The sequence below is a fragment of the Esox lucius genome, chromosome 18 (assembly GCF_011004845.1).
Source record: "Esox lucius isolate fEsoLuc1 chromosome 18, fEsoLuc1.pri, whole genome shotgun sequence".
NCBI lineage: Eukaryota > Metazoa > Chordata > Actinopteri > Esociformes > Esocidae > Esox > Esox lucius.
The window spans coordinates 7,685,366-7,703,018 of record NC_047586.1 but is presented as its reverse complement, the minus strand read 5'-3'; the positions used below and the strand labels follow the sequence as shown (position 1 = coordinate 7,703,018).

Here is a 17,653-nt window from a genome sequence, read left to right as displayed (position 1 = left end):
AACTGACTCAGAATCCCTCATTAAAACATCCTGTACTCGGCATTTGTTGACAGAGAGAAATCCGTGGCTGTTAACCATCCTGGATGCATATCATTGGAATAATCAACTCTTGTGTTGTAATTACAAATTGCTGAGCTGTTTTTCTTTCCACACACAAAGTTTTCCTCTCTTACTCAAAACAGTTTTACTGTTGACATGGATTCTTGTTTAATTTGCCTGACAGCTTTTGTTTGCACTTTTGTTCTTTCTTTTGAGGGCATGATCATTTATTGGCGCGTGAAGCCGTTTCCATATTTCGAACGCACATGGTTTTTGGCCCCCCTCTTGACAATGGAGAGAAAATACTGGAATTCTTATTTTATTTCAGATTTGCAATGCAATTCTACTTTTGCAATGCAATTCTACTAATTTCGCCATAGAGCACAGAATCTATTTGGAATCCCATTGCATATTTCCTGCAACCCTACCCATTTTGCCATCTACATAGGCAGGACCAAGAGTTGTGCTGCCGTAAGCGCCTTAACCCGAGACGCTTCCCCACCCCGAACACATTCATCCCAAGTCCACTTCTTGTTGAACTTGTAATCTGTCACCACCGCCAAGTAGAAGTCCGCGTCGGAGTCTGCGATGAAGCGACCCACTGTCCATCCGTTTTTGCCCCTGTGACAGTGAGTGCCTGAGAGTTGGAGTGGAGGCCCACAGGTTGGAAAGTAAAGGAAGGTTCCGTGTCCTCTACTTGGTCTCCCTCTGCCTGGTTGGGGTGAAGGAGGGATCATTGTGGTAATGACTGGGGAGGTGTGACAGCGTTGACAGGTTGTTGGATACCTAACTGTCAGCATCGCCACTGTGTTCTGACAGTCCTGTCGGTCACCAGCACACGGCTCCTATTTTCCCAGCAGCTTATTGAAAAGGGAGAAAAAGATGAACTTCTGCAATATCCTGTCTTTCACGCCTCTATTGCCATGACGATATTCTAATTAGAATTCAAAATGTCTGCCTGAAGCCTGTGTGACCTGACGGGTCTGACGGGAATAGCTAAGCTGGGCAGGTGTTTCAGTCTGTGTTGTAGAAAACTGCGTCATTTAAAAGAAATATATAATAAATAAGTGGGTGCTGAATTCAGCTCTTCCTATGTGACTGGGGCAGCTAGTCTCTCTTTCCTTTCTGCTGCAGAAACAGGCGGAGGCTATATTGCAGTGTGAATTGTGCTGTCAGGTGTAATGAAGCTGCTAAATTGTGTAGTCATTAACGTATTTGTTACATCTTGCCGTTTCTCTGACTGAAACATCAGGTTAATGTAATCAAGCGTTTGTAAAATGGCAACGTTATTTTGTATGTTTAATGTGCCTTCCCTTCCATACACTTTGTTATGCGTGCACCTGTAACTGACCCTGTTACGATGTTACGTCCCGTTGTGGCAGAATGGAGGCCGAGGTTATTAAAAAGATTAAAAAGTTGTTGCGGGGAAATGTGTACACAGGGGTCGATCGCTGTCTGGCAATAGCTTGCAGCCCACTTATGAATAGCTTGCCAAACGGTTCTGAAATTACTTGCAATTTTTTGTGTTCCCCCCAACTGTCATGGGAAATTCTCTTGAGGACCAGACACTGCATGCTCCCTGCTGTACTGTCTAATCATTGACATTATCCCTCCCTTGGTTGATCATTATTGGCTTATAAAAACAGACCTAACACTATTTTGCAGTTCATTTACAGAAACATTGTCTCACAAAAGAAATTGTGCATTTTTCTGTCAGACCTAAATAGTGTTCATTTTAATGTAATTGACATGGACTCAGAACTTTACCTTGTGTGTTATAGAAAATCAAAATTCAGATTGAGATCTAACGCACAGAATACCAACAGCATAGAAATGTTTGCTGTCCAGTGGTGAATGTCATGTCTCAAGAAGAATTAACAGGAATGTCTTGTGTTCTGCACAAGGTAATTGATTTTGTATGAAATAGAATACTCATGAAGCTGATGAACAGTGCTTAAAGGTCACTTCCTTGAGGGGAAGAGGGAAGTGCGTTGATGTGCGCTAACATCTGCTTGTGGTGGATTTTGATGTGTCTTGTGGCAAATGTCTTGTCGGTAACTTGTTTGGATACTACAATTTCAACGGTTTTCTCGTCTTTGCCGAGTGTACATTTTATTGACTTGCCTCCGGTTTTGTACGGTACATGCAGTGAAGCTCTCTTAAAGTTTCGCAGAGCAGGAACTTTAATATGAGTCCATGATATCACAATTAAACTGGACTGTCTCTCTACTGCTAGCGTATGTGGTCCTCTTTAGACCAAGGAAAATACAGCCTATTTCTTTATGCAAACTAAGGCTTCTATCTCACCTGAAAAAGCCAGAGAACTAATTCTGGATTAGTGCTAAGACCTCATCAGTGAAACAACTTGCCTACCTTGCCGCTACCAGCGAACATAGCAGCACATCGTGCTATTTGAAGATAGGGCCACCTCTAACTGGAGACTGGCACATTTGGATTGAAGTAGAGCGGCTTTAGAATGTAAAAAAACTTCATAAGATAGCAGAGCCTGTGGCTTTCTTTGTCATCCAGTTATGTCAATAGAAGAGAGAGTTGGTTAGAAAGTGTGTGTGTGTGTGTGTGATTCCAGTGATTCTCATTCCTGTTTGTGGGGACCTAAAGGGTCAGAGCACGTGTTAGTTTTTGCCCCGGTACTATGTAGCTGATTGAAATGACCAACAAACACATGCACCCTACATTGCCTTGAGGACTGTGATTTAGAAGCACTCCACTAGAATAGATCATGATGTACTTGTTTCTGTAAGCAGGGTTTGAAGAGAATTTAAATGAAATATGCACTCTGGTCAAATGATTATCCGTCTGAAATCTCTCTTCCAGGTGAAAATTCCCAACCTGGTTTAGCAAACAAAATAAGAGGGACATCTGATTGCAGCCTTTTTAAACCGAGAGCAGCCCCCCCCCCCCCACAAACAACCTGCTGTACACTTGAACCTCATTTTGAATGGGACTATGTTTGGTGGTGCTACTGTATGCCTGGGTGACAAGGCAAGGTACCTTTCAGGCAATGTGAGATCCTGATATATGATGCTGCTAAATGGCTGTTACCTTTTTATAATATGATTCTTGTGTTTTCAACAGGTACATGATGCTGATAGATGGGAAGAACGAGGTGTACATGATTGACAGAGACAACTCAGTGTTCCACATAGCCAACCTAGAATTTCCTTTCCGGAAAGATCTCCGCGTTCACTTATGCAACACACTACTAGACGGGGTAGGTACAATCTGTTGTTTTATTCAGTTCTCTCTTTCTCTGGCCCAGTCCCAAATTTACCCCTACACCCCATGGACTTGGCATATGGGCAGTCTTGCACCTAGGCTATCAGATTGCTCTCATGTCAGATTTCCTCAGATCTGCACAAGGTTATGGGGTACATGGGTTTATTTGAGGGTGATTGGGCCTCTTTCTCTTGCTTTCTCCCTCTCGCCATAGCATTTTGAACAAGGAATGGTTATGAATGTATTTTCTGTCTATATAGAATGCCTTCCGAAAGTATTCAGACCTCTTCACTTTCACCACGATTCATGTTTAAGATGTATTTTTTTTTATTAAGGTGGTATATATTTTTGGGGAATCAGATTACACACAATACGATAACACATTTTAGAAGTTTGTGCCAATTTAACTCCTGTACATAAGTACCCTTTGCCACGATGATCCAGATTGAGCTCAGATGCATGTGTCTTTTGGTCATCCTTTAGATGTCACTAGAAGTTGACTGGAGTCCCCCCTGTGGCAAATTCAGTTAGGTGTGATTGAGAAAGGAACACAACAAGCCATGAAGCCCAAGAAACATTTTTGTGTTGTGAAACAGAATTGTGTTGATATAGATGTGGGACAGGTTCCAAAGTATTGCTAAAACAGTTAAAGATCCCCGGAGCACAGTGGGCTCCGTCTTGAATTTTGGAACCACAAGACTCTTCCTAGAGCTGGTCGTTCGGCCAGAGTAAGTAACCGGGCAAGATGAAGAGGGACCCACTGGCCACTAACAGTGATTCAGTGTTTCTCTGCAGGGGTTGGAGAACCTGCCAGATGGACAACCATCTCTGCAGCCCTTTCTGGAATCCCTTTACTTTTTTCGTCGTTGTCATTGTTTCCGTTGATGCTTTCCATCCGAAAAGCATCCGTGTGTGAACAATCTACATATGCAGTTGCGCGCATGCGTGGAGTCTGCCTCTGCTGCCAGGCTTTTGTATTTTCAGTGAACTGTGACACCTGGGGCCTATATTTTTTGGGGGAAGGTTAACCACCTGGACGTCGAGGACATTTTTTTTTATTAATAGAAATACAGGCCCCCTCCGTTTGTAATTATTATTTAGTTAGAAATTATATTTCTATTACATTTTAATTCAGTCTTCAGGCCTTCTGTGTTGGCAGCTCCTCTGCTTGTCCCTCCATCTCATTCATGCACCCAACCGATCTAGGACACAACGCTTAATGTCTCTGTGTGCCGCACAAAAACACAACTGGCTCAATACAGAGGTCATCTCATGGCTGTACCACTGTATTCATCCCGCCCCAGAGCGATACTCCGCTGTACTGTCGACGACTTTCTACAGTATCGGTGAGGTGTGAACAGTGTCTGTTTGCCTGCAGTTCAAGGCAGTAGTGTGTGTGGTCTTTCGAGTAAGTGTTGTCTTGTATTTGTCTGCGTTCGTACACTCTCTCCCGTTTGAGTGAATAGTTGATGAGTGAAATTGCTTTAAAAGCAGGGGTTCAGTCGCAAGCTTGCCGACCACTTATGAGTAGCTGGTAAAACATTTCTTAAAGTACATGCAATTTTCATGTGTTCCACTGCAGTCTGACATGAACAGGTTTCACAAGTGTCAGACTTTGCTAGCTCGCGGCGTCTGTCTAATCAATGCAACATTGACGGTATCCCACCCTGACGCTAACCTAACAAAAAAACCCAACACAACGTCTGGTAGTTAATTTTCAGTACCACAGCCTGTCTCTGCCTGTCTTTCTGGTGCATATCTTGTTAGTTCACAGAAAAGGGTTATATATAACACTACATAATATTGGAATAAATACAAATAAACATAATTTGGGGAAATGTCTTGAATAAATGTATTCCATTTTAAAGAAACTTGGCTAGGTGAAGACGGAAAACGCAGTAGAGGAACCAAAAAACTCTGGATCTGCTGAACAGTACGTAAAGTCACTTCGTTGAGGGACAGAAGTAAATCCAACGAAGTGCTTGCTCATTTGGCACCAAAGTACATGGTTCAACCGAGTTAAGAATTGCCATGTTAGTCTTATTGGCAAAAATGTTATCTTTCACGACGATGACCCTGAACATACACCAAACACCTGCTTGGTGCATGACCCTGAACATACACCAAACACCTGCTTGGTGCATGACCCTGAACATACACCAAACACCTGCTTGGTGCATGACCCTGAACATACACCAAACACCTGCTTGGTGCATGACCCTGAACATACACCAAACACCTGCTTGGTGCATGACCCTGAACATACACCAAACACCTGCTTGGTGCATGACCCTGAACATACACCGAACACCTGCTTGGCGCATGACCCTGAACATACACCAAACACCTGCTTGGTGCATGACCCTGAACATACACCAAACACCTGCTTGGTGCATGACCCTGAACATACACCAAACACCTGCTTGGTGCATGACCCTGAACATACACCAAACACCTGCTTGGTGCATGACCCTGAACATACACCAAACACCTGCTTGGTGCATGACCCTGAACATACACCGAACACCTGCTTGGTGCATGACCCTGAACATACACCGAACACCTGCTTGGCGCATGACCCTGAACATACACCGAACACCTGCTTGGCGCATGACCCTGAACATACACCGAACACCTGCTTGGTGCAGAACTCTGCAGATAGATTAGTCATGGTGTTAGATTGGCCATCTGAAAGCCTGACTACAACAACATTGACGCTATACGGGGTCATTTGGACAGGGTAAAGAACATGAAGCAGTCAGGGACAATAGTCATGACAAATCCTGCAAGAAGCTTGTAATAATTCCTCTAGGATTACTGTACTGTCAACTAAGGCAAATTGCATCAGTTTTGCATTGCGTGTGAAGCCACATAAATTACTGACATGTTTCAAGAACAGAGTTTTTGTCATTGTATTCATATGTCTTTGTTATTATTTGAAGGTTGTAATTTTTCTTTATGATTCGTTTTTTACAGATTTATTGCCTAACTGGCATTCAACAATTGTCTCTGAGGGCCTACGACTTTTACACTGCACTGTATCATTCTATTATTTGTTGTGGTTACCTTTCCAGTGAAATAAGCAGGAGCAGAGCAATCGCTAGCAAACAAGCAAGTTTATTAATGTTCAGTGGGGAGAACAATTATTTGATACACTGCTGATTTTTCAGGTTTTCCCACTTACAAAGCATGTAGAAGTCTGTAATTTTTATCATAGGTACTCTTCAACTGTGAGTGACGGAATCTAAAATAAAAATCCAGAAAATCACATTGTATGATTTTTAAGCAATTAATTAGCATTTTATTGCATGACATAAGTATTTGATATATCCGAAAAGCAGAACTCAATATTTGGTACAGAAACCTTTGTTTGCAATTACAGAGATCATACATTTCCTGTAGTTCTTGACCAGGTTTGCACACACTGCAGCAGGGATTTTAACCCACTCCTCCATACAGACCTCCAGATTCTTCAGGTTTCAGGGCTGTCACTGGGCAATACGGACTTTCAGCTCCCTCCAAAGATTTTCTATTGGGTTCAGGTCTGGAGACTGGCTAGCCCACTCCAGGACCTTGAGATGCTTCTTACAGAGCCACTCCTTAGTTGCCCTGGCTGTGTGTTTCGGGTCGTTGTCATGCTCTTACTGAGGGAAGGAGGTTGTTGGCCAAGATCTCGCGATACATGGCCCCATCCATCCTCCCCTCAATACGGTGCAGTCGTCCTGTCCCCTTTGCAGAAATGCATCCCCAAAGAATGATGTTTCCACCTCCATGCTTCACGGTTGGGATGGTGTTCTTGGGGTTGTACTCATCCTTCTTCTTCCTCCAAACACGACGAGTGGTGTTTAGACCAAAAAGCTCTATTTTTGTCTCATCAGACCACATGACCTTCTCCTGTTCCTCCTCTGGATCATCCAGATGGTCATTGACAAACTTCAAACGGGCCTGGACATGCGCTGGCTTGAGCAGGGGGACCTTGTGTGCGCTGCAGGATTTTAATCCATGACGGCGTTGTGTGTTACTAATGGTTTTCTTTGAGACTGTGGTCCCAGCTCTCTTCCGGTCATTGACCAGGTCCTGCCGTGTAGTTCTGGGCTGATCCCTCACCTTCCTCATGATCATTGATGCCCCACGAGGTGAGATCTTGCATGGAGCCCAACAGTTGTTGCCTTCTCACCAAGCTGCTAGCCTATGGTCCTGTAGCCCAGTGGTAATGATTCTGCACTGTCATCAGGATCCTTGCAGTGCTGTTTTGGATGTATTGGAGTTTCTGGAGTCTTCTGCCAGGGATCCAGATAAAGCTTCTCTGCATCGGACAGAGTCAGAGAGGGGCAGAGTTATGGCTATGTTTTTGAGGTGATAGAATGACACTGAAGGTGTTGAAAGGGAATTACACAAGTTGCTATTTTATTAAATTGCTACTATTTCCTCCAGCATTTTTTTTTCTTTGTTCTTTTTAGAAAATTCTATTTTATTGTTTATCTATGAGTCATTATCATTTGATGTGTGGATCTAAAACCAGAGAAACAAAGAGTATAAATATACATGAAAATATTGATACATGAAATACATGAAAATCTATATAGGGCCTGGGGAAGGGGCAGGGGAAAAGTTTGAAAGATAAGACAAAAAACATTGTAGCTTGCAACATGTTATATTTAATAAAGTCGTTTTAATAGTATGAGATGATTGGACATCCCAGTAAAATTGTGTCATGAGAGCTGTAAAACGTGTATTCCCTAAAGGGAAAATCCATCGCTAAACACCATTTGGGGGTGTCTCCCTAGATAATTAGGGGTAATTAGAGGTGTTTCAGGCATAATTGTGCGCGGCAGCATTATATTTTTTTTTAAATGTCGTGCTGAGAGAATTCAGCAAATAAGGTAATTAGTTGAACAAGCCTTGTTGTCTGATAAAAAAACGAATAAATTCACGTTTTGTAACACTTGTTGTGGCTTTTGTGTTTCAATGATTGTGGCGGGTAGATGTGGTTTTCCTTGTTCAATAGAGCTAATGGACTTGTCACCAATGTTCCTGTTGGCCACATGCTGCAGGATGGCCAAGTTGACTAATTTCTTCTGGCTTTGTGAAGACCGCGTGATGGAAGCCCTACTTCCTTGTGAAATTGTGTTCCCTCACTCGGGTCGGCTTCTCAAAACGGACTGTTGTTTTTTCAGGTTCTTGTGAGCTCTTTTTGAGATTGCCAAGAACTGACTACTTCTAATGACTGAAAATCTCTATGAATTATGGATATTGTAGTTTGCTTACCGCCTGAAAATGCGCAATCAGTGAAGTGCAGAAAAGCATTTTTTTTTTGCCTTGTGAGGAAAGTCATAATTTTGATGGCACATATACAGTAGTGCTCAAAAGTTTGCATAGCCTTGGAGAATTGGTAATAAATGTACCATTTGTAAAGAAAACTTCTTGGTGTTATTCTTGCTCACTTTATTTCTTATGTGATTCACACTCAACTATAGGTCATAACTGGCACAATCATAAAAAAACATGGCAACAAAGAATAAAAAGAAATGTCCCCTGTTCAAATGTCTTCATACCATGTCTTCATGTCCCCTGTTCAAATGTGTTCTTAATTTATTGCCCCCTTTAGCATCAATAACAGCGTGCAGTCTTTTGTAATAGTTGTCTATGAGGGCCCATATTCTTGGAGGTGGTATAGCTGCCCATTTGTCTTGGCAAAATGCCTCCAGGTCATGCAAAGTCTTTTGTCATCTTGCATGAACAGCACGTTTGAGATCTCCCCAGAGTCGCTCGATGATATTAAGGTCAGGAGATTTGGATGGCCACTCCAGAACCTTCACCTTTCTCTCCTGTAACCACTGGAGGGGCAACCTGACCTTGTGCTTAGGGTTATTGTCGTGCTGGAAAGTCCAAGAGCGTCCCATGCGCAGCTTTTGTGCAGAAGAATGCAAATTGTCAGCCAATATTTTATGATAACATGCTGCATTCATCTTCCCATCAATTTTCACAAGATTCCCTGTGAGCTCACACACCCCCAAAACATCAGTGAGCCACCACCATGCTTCACAGTGGGGATGATATTCTGTTCACTCTAGGCCTTGTTGACCCTTCTTCATACATAGCGCTTATGGTTGTGACCATAAAGCTCTATTTTGGTCTCGTCACTCCAAATTAGCGTGCCAGAAGCTGTGAGGCGTGTTCAGGTGATGTCGGCATATTGTAAACAGGCTTTTTTGTGGCATTAGCGAAGTAAAGACTTCTTTCTGGCAACTAAACCATGCAGCTCATTTTGGTTCAAGTATCTTCGTATTGTGCTCCTTGAAACAACCACACCGTCTTTTTCCTGTATTTCCGAACAATTCTTCTGTCAGTTTTGGCTGAAACCTTTCTTGTTCTACCTGACCTTGGCTTGGTATCAAGAGATCCCTGAATTTTCCACTTCTTAATAAGTGACTGAACAGTACTCCCTGGCATTTGCAAGGATTTTGATATATTTTTATCCTTTTCCATTTTTATAAAGTTCCATTACCTTGTTACGCAGATCTTTTGACAGTTATTTTCTGCTCCCCATGGCTCAGTATCTAGCCTGCTCAGTGTATCCACGTGAGATCTAACAAACTCATTGACTATTTATACACAGAAACTAATTGCAATTTTAAAAGCCACAGGTGTGGGAAATTCACCTTTTAATTGCCATTTTAACCTGTGTGTGTCACCTTGTGTGTCTGTAACAAGGCCTAATATTCAAGGGTATGTAAACTTCTGATCAGGGCCATTTGGGTGATTTCTGATCAGGTTTTCTTCAATGACCTCTTTGTTTCCCGCCTCTCAGTTCCTGATGCCGAGAAGCATCCCCTATTATTTTTTTTCACTTTGTCATTATGGGGTATTTTGTTTAGATTAACTACCTCATGATGCTGGTTTGCGCGAATGCAAGGAGTGCGCAAAGCTGTCATCAAGGCAAAGGGTGTCTACTTTGAAGAATCAACTATATGAAATGTGGTAATTTTTTGCTTGCTACATAATTCCATATGTGTTATTTAATATAACTGATATCTTTACAATTATTCAAAAATATGGAAAATGGTGAAACTATAGCAATACCCTTAAATTAGTAGGTGGGTCAAAACGTTTGACTGGTACTGTATATCTAATCAATTATAAATGAAGTCTATAATACAACAGAAGGTGGAGATGGTGAAGGTGTCTGAATATCTTCAGAAAGCTCTGTATGTAGGTAAATAGAGCAGCAGTGAAATGTCCCTTTTTATGTTTGTACCGGTTGTTCCAGAGTTAACACTTTATACCTACCCTACAATATTATCCTCACAGGGGTATTATTCATGTTAAAACTCTGCACTCTCCCTCGCCTTCTCTCTCCTTCTCTTTCTTCTCCCATGCCTCTCACCCTCCTCCTCTCCCTTCCTCCCTCCCTCCCTCCCACCCTCCTCTCAGTCTCTCCCTTCCCGTCTCCTGACTGTCTCTCCCTTCATCTTCCTCTCCCGTTGCTCTTTCCGTCCATCCTCTTCTCATCTCACTTTCCCTCACTTCTCTCCCTCCCTCCTTCCTTCATCCTCACCCTCCCTCCTTCCTTTATCCTCTCCCCCCTCATGTTCTCCAGTCTCTTTCCTTCCCTTCCCTCCTTTTCTCCCTCCCACCTCTCTTACCTCCCTTTTGCTCCCTCCTCCTCTCCCTCCCTCCTTCTTCATCCCCACCCACCCTCCCTCGTCTTCTCCCACCTCTCTCTCCAATTCCCTGTCTCTCTAGCCCCCCTACAGCACATTAACGTCTTCGTGAAACCCGGTCATGTGTCAGTATGGCCTCTGCCCAGCTCAGATGTACCTGATTCTCAACTCCTGTTATTGAATAATGAATGTCGAAATCTATTTCTGCCTCCATTTGCCGTTTCTCCCACTGGTCCTCGCCGCAGGCTGCCATAGGTACTCCTAAGGAGACACAGCTGGCAACACAGAGAACGTTTCATTTTTTTATTGGGCAACTTGCGTAAATCGTTTTTTTGCATGCGTCTCTATTTCACGCTAATTCTCGTGATCTGTGTCTGTCTCACTTTCTCTGTCTCCGTCTTGGTCTTTCTAAACCCCCCCCCCCCCCCGTCTGTCTCTTGTTTCCGCAGGAGATGATTATCGACAAGGTTAATGGCCAACCAGTCCCGCGTTACCTGATCTATGACATCATCAAATTCAACGTGAGTAGCGCCGGTCTGCCATGCCCAGTCGGTTGAGAACGAATGGCCTCTTAGGTGTTGCCCCTGTCACACCCACTCAATCCCCCAGGTGCCAGGGTGGGTTCCCCGTCAGTACAACCCAGACTGTCTCCAGCAGGCCGTCAGCAGTCTCTCTGCCCCTTTCTTGACCTTTCCCTGCTGCTTTCTGTAGTGTGCCAGTGCTGTGTGCTCCTGGACACAGCGAGAATTGACAGCTCTTGGGTATAGTTGCGCGTCATACCGTGCTCGGGGTAGAAGGTCAGGGGAAGAAGTCACATTTGGAATTAAACTACTGTAGTTAATGGGCTGTAATAACTCTTAATGGAACTTAATTGGACCTCTAGGGCTGGAGGTCTTCTTGGGGAGGAGCACATCACCTCAACTGGGGGTTAACTAGGTTATATCTGTCTCCAGTCCAGTGGTGGCACTTAGATGAGAAATTCCACAGTATACCTTGCTTCTTTCCTTTTTACAGTGGTGCCTTTTGAATCTCGATCCCGATCACCCATTTATTTTTGTTGTTCTAGCAGACTTATTTTAGCTGGTAATACGTCAGCTGTTTATCCATAGAACATTCTGGAATGCTAGAATTTCACCCCGGTTTTAAAAGGGAATGGTTTTGTCCATTTGGAACTGTGCATGGGAGACCACCGTCTTCCACTCTCCAATAATTGTTTACTTGATCAAACCCTGACTGCATTACTGAAAATGATTTCTGTGTTTACATATAAACCCCATGGATGTAGAAATGGTCAAATGCACTGAGTGTTTAAAGCAAAACAACAAACATAATTTCTAATGCTGAACTGGGCAATCAAAAAGCAGCAAGATTGACAAAACTTTGTGGTTGGACACAACATGCCAATGTCAAAAGTTAAATGGGGGGACGAACTGGGTTCTGAAGTAACTGTCTTATTGGTAACATATAGTTTGGAAGACATTCAAACCTGCTCAATCAACTCAGTTTTACAAGTGAAAATGAATTTTTCTATGTGCCTGATATCTGGATCATTTTCACTCTGTTTCTGTATGTGTTCAAAAAAAACAATTTGAAGCAAAGCATATTTCTTCTTCTTCAATTCCACCTCCGGTTGGCATTTCTGATCGATTCATGCTAGATTTTGGTCAGTTGCCAAACTATTTACTTGTGTCTTCAACCAAGTGAATAGTTGGGGATCGAAGCTTGTCTGTGGATTGTTACATCCCTGGTATAGTTCTGTCAGCACTAGCATCCTTGCCGTTGTCCACGCTGGCGGCTAGAAGCGTCTCTGTCAACCAGAATGATGAATGCTGACTGGGCGGAAAGTACCGGAGCGCCGTCCGCCTGACCCCCCTCTGAGCGTTCAGCTGTCATAGCCGCCTGCCACCATGCAGGGCTCAGTAAACCCTGACCGTAAATATCCAGGTCCCTTTGCAAGCGGTGCTCGTCCCAGGCGCTGGCGTTTGAGCGGAAATTCCAAATTTGCTAAACACGTTTCGTAAAAATGTTTTGGAATATGTCGCTCGCAGTGGTTTTTCTCTGTTTGCGTGGGTCTGTGACTTTTTCGCTGCATCCCCAAACGGTGTTTGTTTTCACAAGTTTTATCCACTAACTACTAAAGACACTATGCTAGGGATCATTGAGCTTGATGGTTGTCTTCTCAACTGAAACTAATTATGATCAATTTACGGGTAATTAGCTACAGGGACGATTGTTGCCACTGAGACATTTGATATAGAAGACCATGTCTGCATCCCAAATTGCATTCGTATCCTGTATAGTGCACAAAAACTGATCAGAGCTGTGTGTGTAGGGAATAGGGTATGTAGGGAATAGGGTATGATTTGGAACTTGGGTCCCTGGTTATGTATTCACTTGGTTCATCCACATCACTCATTTTCATTGAGCTGTGAGATTGCGGCTGTTTCTTTCTTTCTGGGAAATGTCCTACTTGGCTCTGTTATGAGCCTGAGGAAAACAAGACGGTGGCAAAGGCTATTAACAGATTATGTTCCTACTGATGATTATGGAACTTAGCTTTACGCTGATGCCGATCTCCTATCTCCGAAATCCATACTGCAGAAAAAATGCCTGAATTTATGCGATAATTATAAATACAACAACGTTTTAAACTTTTTTTTTTTTTTTTTTTACAGGAGAGGTACGAGTCCGAACTCATTCCAATTTTCAGTAATGACCTGGAAATAATTAGGTCTTTCTTACTTAGGGACTGAAAAGCAGATTTTCCATCTTGCCACCTCTGGGTGTTGATCTAGCATCCATTCACTAACTGGTCAGATCCTCCCGCCATTAGGCTGCCCTGCATGACACAAATATGTGCCACCGTTTTTATAAGGTTTCGTTTGAAGTACTACTATTCATTTGATGGTTGTAGCCATCAGTTGTACTATTAGGTCAACCAAATTAGCGAGCATATTTCATTTCAAACTTCTCATTTCTATAGTGTGGACTACATATTGAACAATATCATTCACATATAGCAATATACAGCTCCGGAGAAAATTAAGAGACCACTGCATCTTTTTCTCACAGAAGTGTTCGATATGCAGTGGTCTCCTTTTTGACTTTTTAAGATTTATGTAATCTCTGCTATTGGTCAAAGAGTTAAGTTAATCTCATCTGAGGAATGCGAGTAGTTTTAGTATTAGTTTCTACAAAGGCATTCAGGTCTACACCTGGTTTACTAAACACAACATGGAAATGTGATTTGGATAATTCCACAGTAACGGAATGATACAGAGTATGCCAGAGTTTTCTAAGTTAATAAAACCACACACCTCTACACAATGACCACTACGTTTAACACAGTTATAACAGTTGTAAGCTGGTGTTACCTAGCTAGTGTTACGTAGTTGACGACGACTATTGTTATGTGACTGCCCGTAGGTAAAGTGACTGCCTGGGGCCAGTGGTAGGTGGTGGCAGTGCTGATGTTTGCAGTGCTGATGTTTGCAGTGCTGTGAGACACTGCGATCCGTCAGTGAGCCCTGCATCATTGATCCCCGGTGCTCAGCCAGTGATTGACCTCCTCCATTATATCAATCAGACTGGCCCCAGTTTCTACTCCGAGGGCCGGACACTTTCCTGTCTACATGGCCGACTGTCCTGAGGGAGTGAGGACGCCGCTAACCAATCACCAAGTCTGCTTTGCTGCCAGATTAATTGCGCCCCATTGAAGAGGTTGTTATTGGAAAACAGAATGGGTTGTCAGTGACCTGACAGGTTTGAATGGAATATGGACCACACCTGTGGGTTAAAATAAGGCTGACTCCATTTGGGCCCAATCTGGCTTTAGTCTTTTGCGGGGTGGGCAGGATGATACCAAGCTTAGGTGGAAGGTTTGTGCTGTTAGCGTCTCTTACAGTTTGTGTTTGGTGTTTTTTTTTTTTGGTTTAATTTTGAATGAACCTGCTGCAGAAGGTATAGTCTTATTCAACAAACAACTTTGTGGGTCCTCACAACAATGGCACAACTAAAAGTAACAGAGTAAATGCATAAAAATAATACACAGTGCTAATCGAGCGAAAGTGGTGAGTGCAGTGTTTGCTGCATGTTGCTTGTGTCTTTTAGAGACGTTTTTTATTCTGCCACAGTAAACAGTAATTTATTTAATTCTTAAGTAAAAGGAGTTTCGGTAGTAGCAGTTATCAAAAAGTTATGAAGTGTCCATTTGCTCTGAGGATGAGTGCGTACGGGGTCTGTCCAGTTCAAGAGTTGAACATTCCAATGGCTGGCAAATAAGAGCCAGACTGTTGACATGGCATCTCGTGCTCCCCCCAGCCTTTCAGCCTGAGGGCCAGGGGACGGTGAGATTGTTTGTGCCCGTGTATCGTCCTTGACAGTGCTGAAGGCCACGGTCAGGCACCAAAGCCTAGGCCTCAGAGATTCCTTAACTACCCGCTCTGGCTTTGTAGTCATGTTCCCGTTCCTGGTGGCGGGTCCGTATGTTCCATTCTCAGCGTGGGGTGGCGTTGATTGTCCGTGACGTGGGCTCTGTCTGAACGCCAAGGAACTTTAAACTGCTGTCTACAGGTGCATGGTTGTCAGTTTGCGCCGATTTATTCTGTTATGGTACATTACCTCGGCAACCGTCCTACATGATGCCTTTCGAAAATATAATATGTCTCCACCCTGACCGTCACCCGGGGACCAGGAAATAATGTTTTTATTTTCTGCTCTTGCCGAGGGTTATGAAATAAAGCTTTTTTTTTTTTTTTTTCCAGGAACAGTCCTATTGGTGTTGGCCCCAGAGTTAAACCCTACCGCTCGCAGTCAACCGCAAACTGAAGGGCCCGTGTCATGATAAAGACAAGATGTCACTGTAGATTAGCCTCCATCTCTGCTTCCATTTTGTCAAAGATTTTATAACGAATGGACATTAACTTTAAGTTTAACAGCCAACCACACATTTTCTGGCATTTTCCACAGATTGATTCCCCTGAGGTTACTATTCAGGTGTTTCATTTGAGGCTTTCATTTGAGGCTCTGCTATTTTCTAACTGATACACAAGGATTGGTCAGTACCTGTCTTATGTCTGCTCTCGTGTGCTGATCCAAAATGAATTTCTGTTGCGTTTGGTTTGTAAAAACTGAGCCCTCGGTGCGACAGAAATGATGCTTGCGTTTAAATTGTGTGTGTGTGTGTGTGTGTGTTTCGGTCTGTAGGAGTAAACAAATGCTCTGGGAAACATCCCATTGCACGTCTGCTTCACAGTCCTCTAACTACTGTGTCGTGCCTGCCGAGGTAACTGGTCTGTAGGCGTTTTGAAGCCCTGCGTCACGTCCAGTCCGTTCTGCCTCAGTGACGAGTCACCCGGTGGCTACAGTAAGGCAGACCTCATCCTAAACATAGAGCCAGGCCCTGGCCCAGCGCGCGTCACGCATCAGCGGAGTCTCGTGTGCTCAGGAACGGGTGGGCTCTGCAGACGTGACGGTCTGTGGGCGTACGGATATATTTGTGCTTTCCAATTGTCACCTAAACAGCATGGAAGCCTGGCTAGTTTTTGATTTGCGTCTTCTCCGTTCTGTGCATTTCCAGCGCAGGGGGTTTTCTTTTAACGTCACCACTAGTCCGCGCAGTCTCATGTTGAATTTGGGGGAATTTCTTTGAATAACCGTAATGAGATCTGGTTTGTGACAGCAATAGGGCTCTACCGGAGTCGCTCCTGCCTTTTTATCGGGCTACAAAGCCACCTACTGACATGAGGTCCCGTGGGGGGCCTTTGCATTACGCTGACAGTGACAACATCTGTTGACTCTGTTCACGTTGTGTTTCATCCCACTGAAGGTCTCCTTGTTGTTGATGTTCCTCTACATCTTCACCACTGTGCTCCATTTTCTTATATTTTGAAAACGGCTCATTTGTGGTTTTGCACTTCCTTGGTGCGTCTTTAAGAATTTATGCGTGACTATTTTTATATGGTACTGTATATGCTGTCCTAGTCCTTCAGTTGAGTTTACCCCCTTTAGAGCTCTTATGATTTCATCTCCATTTGCATTTTACATTTAAGTAATTTAGCAAAGGCTCTTATCCAGAGTGACTTAAAAGTAGTGAGTACGTACGTTTTCCTTACTTTGTCAAACTGGGACCATGTGGGAATCAAACCCACAACCCTGGCGCGTGGCAAGAGCCATGTTCTACCAACAGGGTTCCACAGGGCTTTCCCTTCCACACAGCATATATAGAATACGCCATTTCCATGTTGATGAACCTACTCCTATGATTATCAGCATATTACCTTGCTTCTATCTAGTCTATCCAATTAATTCCATATACTGAGGCGATAAGACTTTTTTTTGTGGGATTAATTGAATTTGGTTATTTTGCTTCCTGCATTAATTTGACATGCTCCTATTAATCAGTTGGTTTGCATAATTTCTCTCTTGCTTTTCTGATTATGAATAGGATGCCCTGGCGCCACTTGTGATGACTTGCTTCTGTTGTACTTTCAAAATGTCCGTCTTTGCATGATGACTGAGAGAGCAGAACAGGAGTGTAGGGGAAAGGTGGTATGTCTTGCTCTAGCCTGGCGCCGTCTGCAGCCTTGCCATCGTCAGTGAGCAGTACTTGAAGAGAGAGTCTGAGGGGAGTATTGCGCAGGCACAGAATAACTGGTTTTAATTACTTGTACCTGTCTCACATGTCTACCGTGTACTCCGATGACGCATCTTGA

The 17,653-nt window shown here is 43.4% G+C and overlaps 1 protein-coding gene across 4 annotated transcripts in view; it reads left to right on the top strand.

Annotated features, from left to right (window-relative positions):
- rngtt (RNA guanylyltransferase and 5'-phosphatase) overlaps positions 1-17,653 on the top strand; it is a 110,488-nt gene that overhangs the window by 33,216 nt on the left and 59,619 nt on the right. For 3 of the 4 annotated variants that reach the window (XM_013138632.3, XM_010882817.3, XM_010882815.4), the window contains exons 9-10: positions 3,136-3,271; positions 11,390-11,461. In XM_013138632.3, the coding sequence (XP_012994086.2) occupies positions 3,136-3,271; positions 11,390-11,461 (208 nt within the window). The remainder of the gene's footprint in view (positions 1-3,135; positions 3,272-11,389; positions 11,462-17,653) is intronic. The other variant, XM_020056288.3, reaches the window with a different exon arrangement.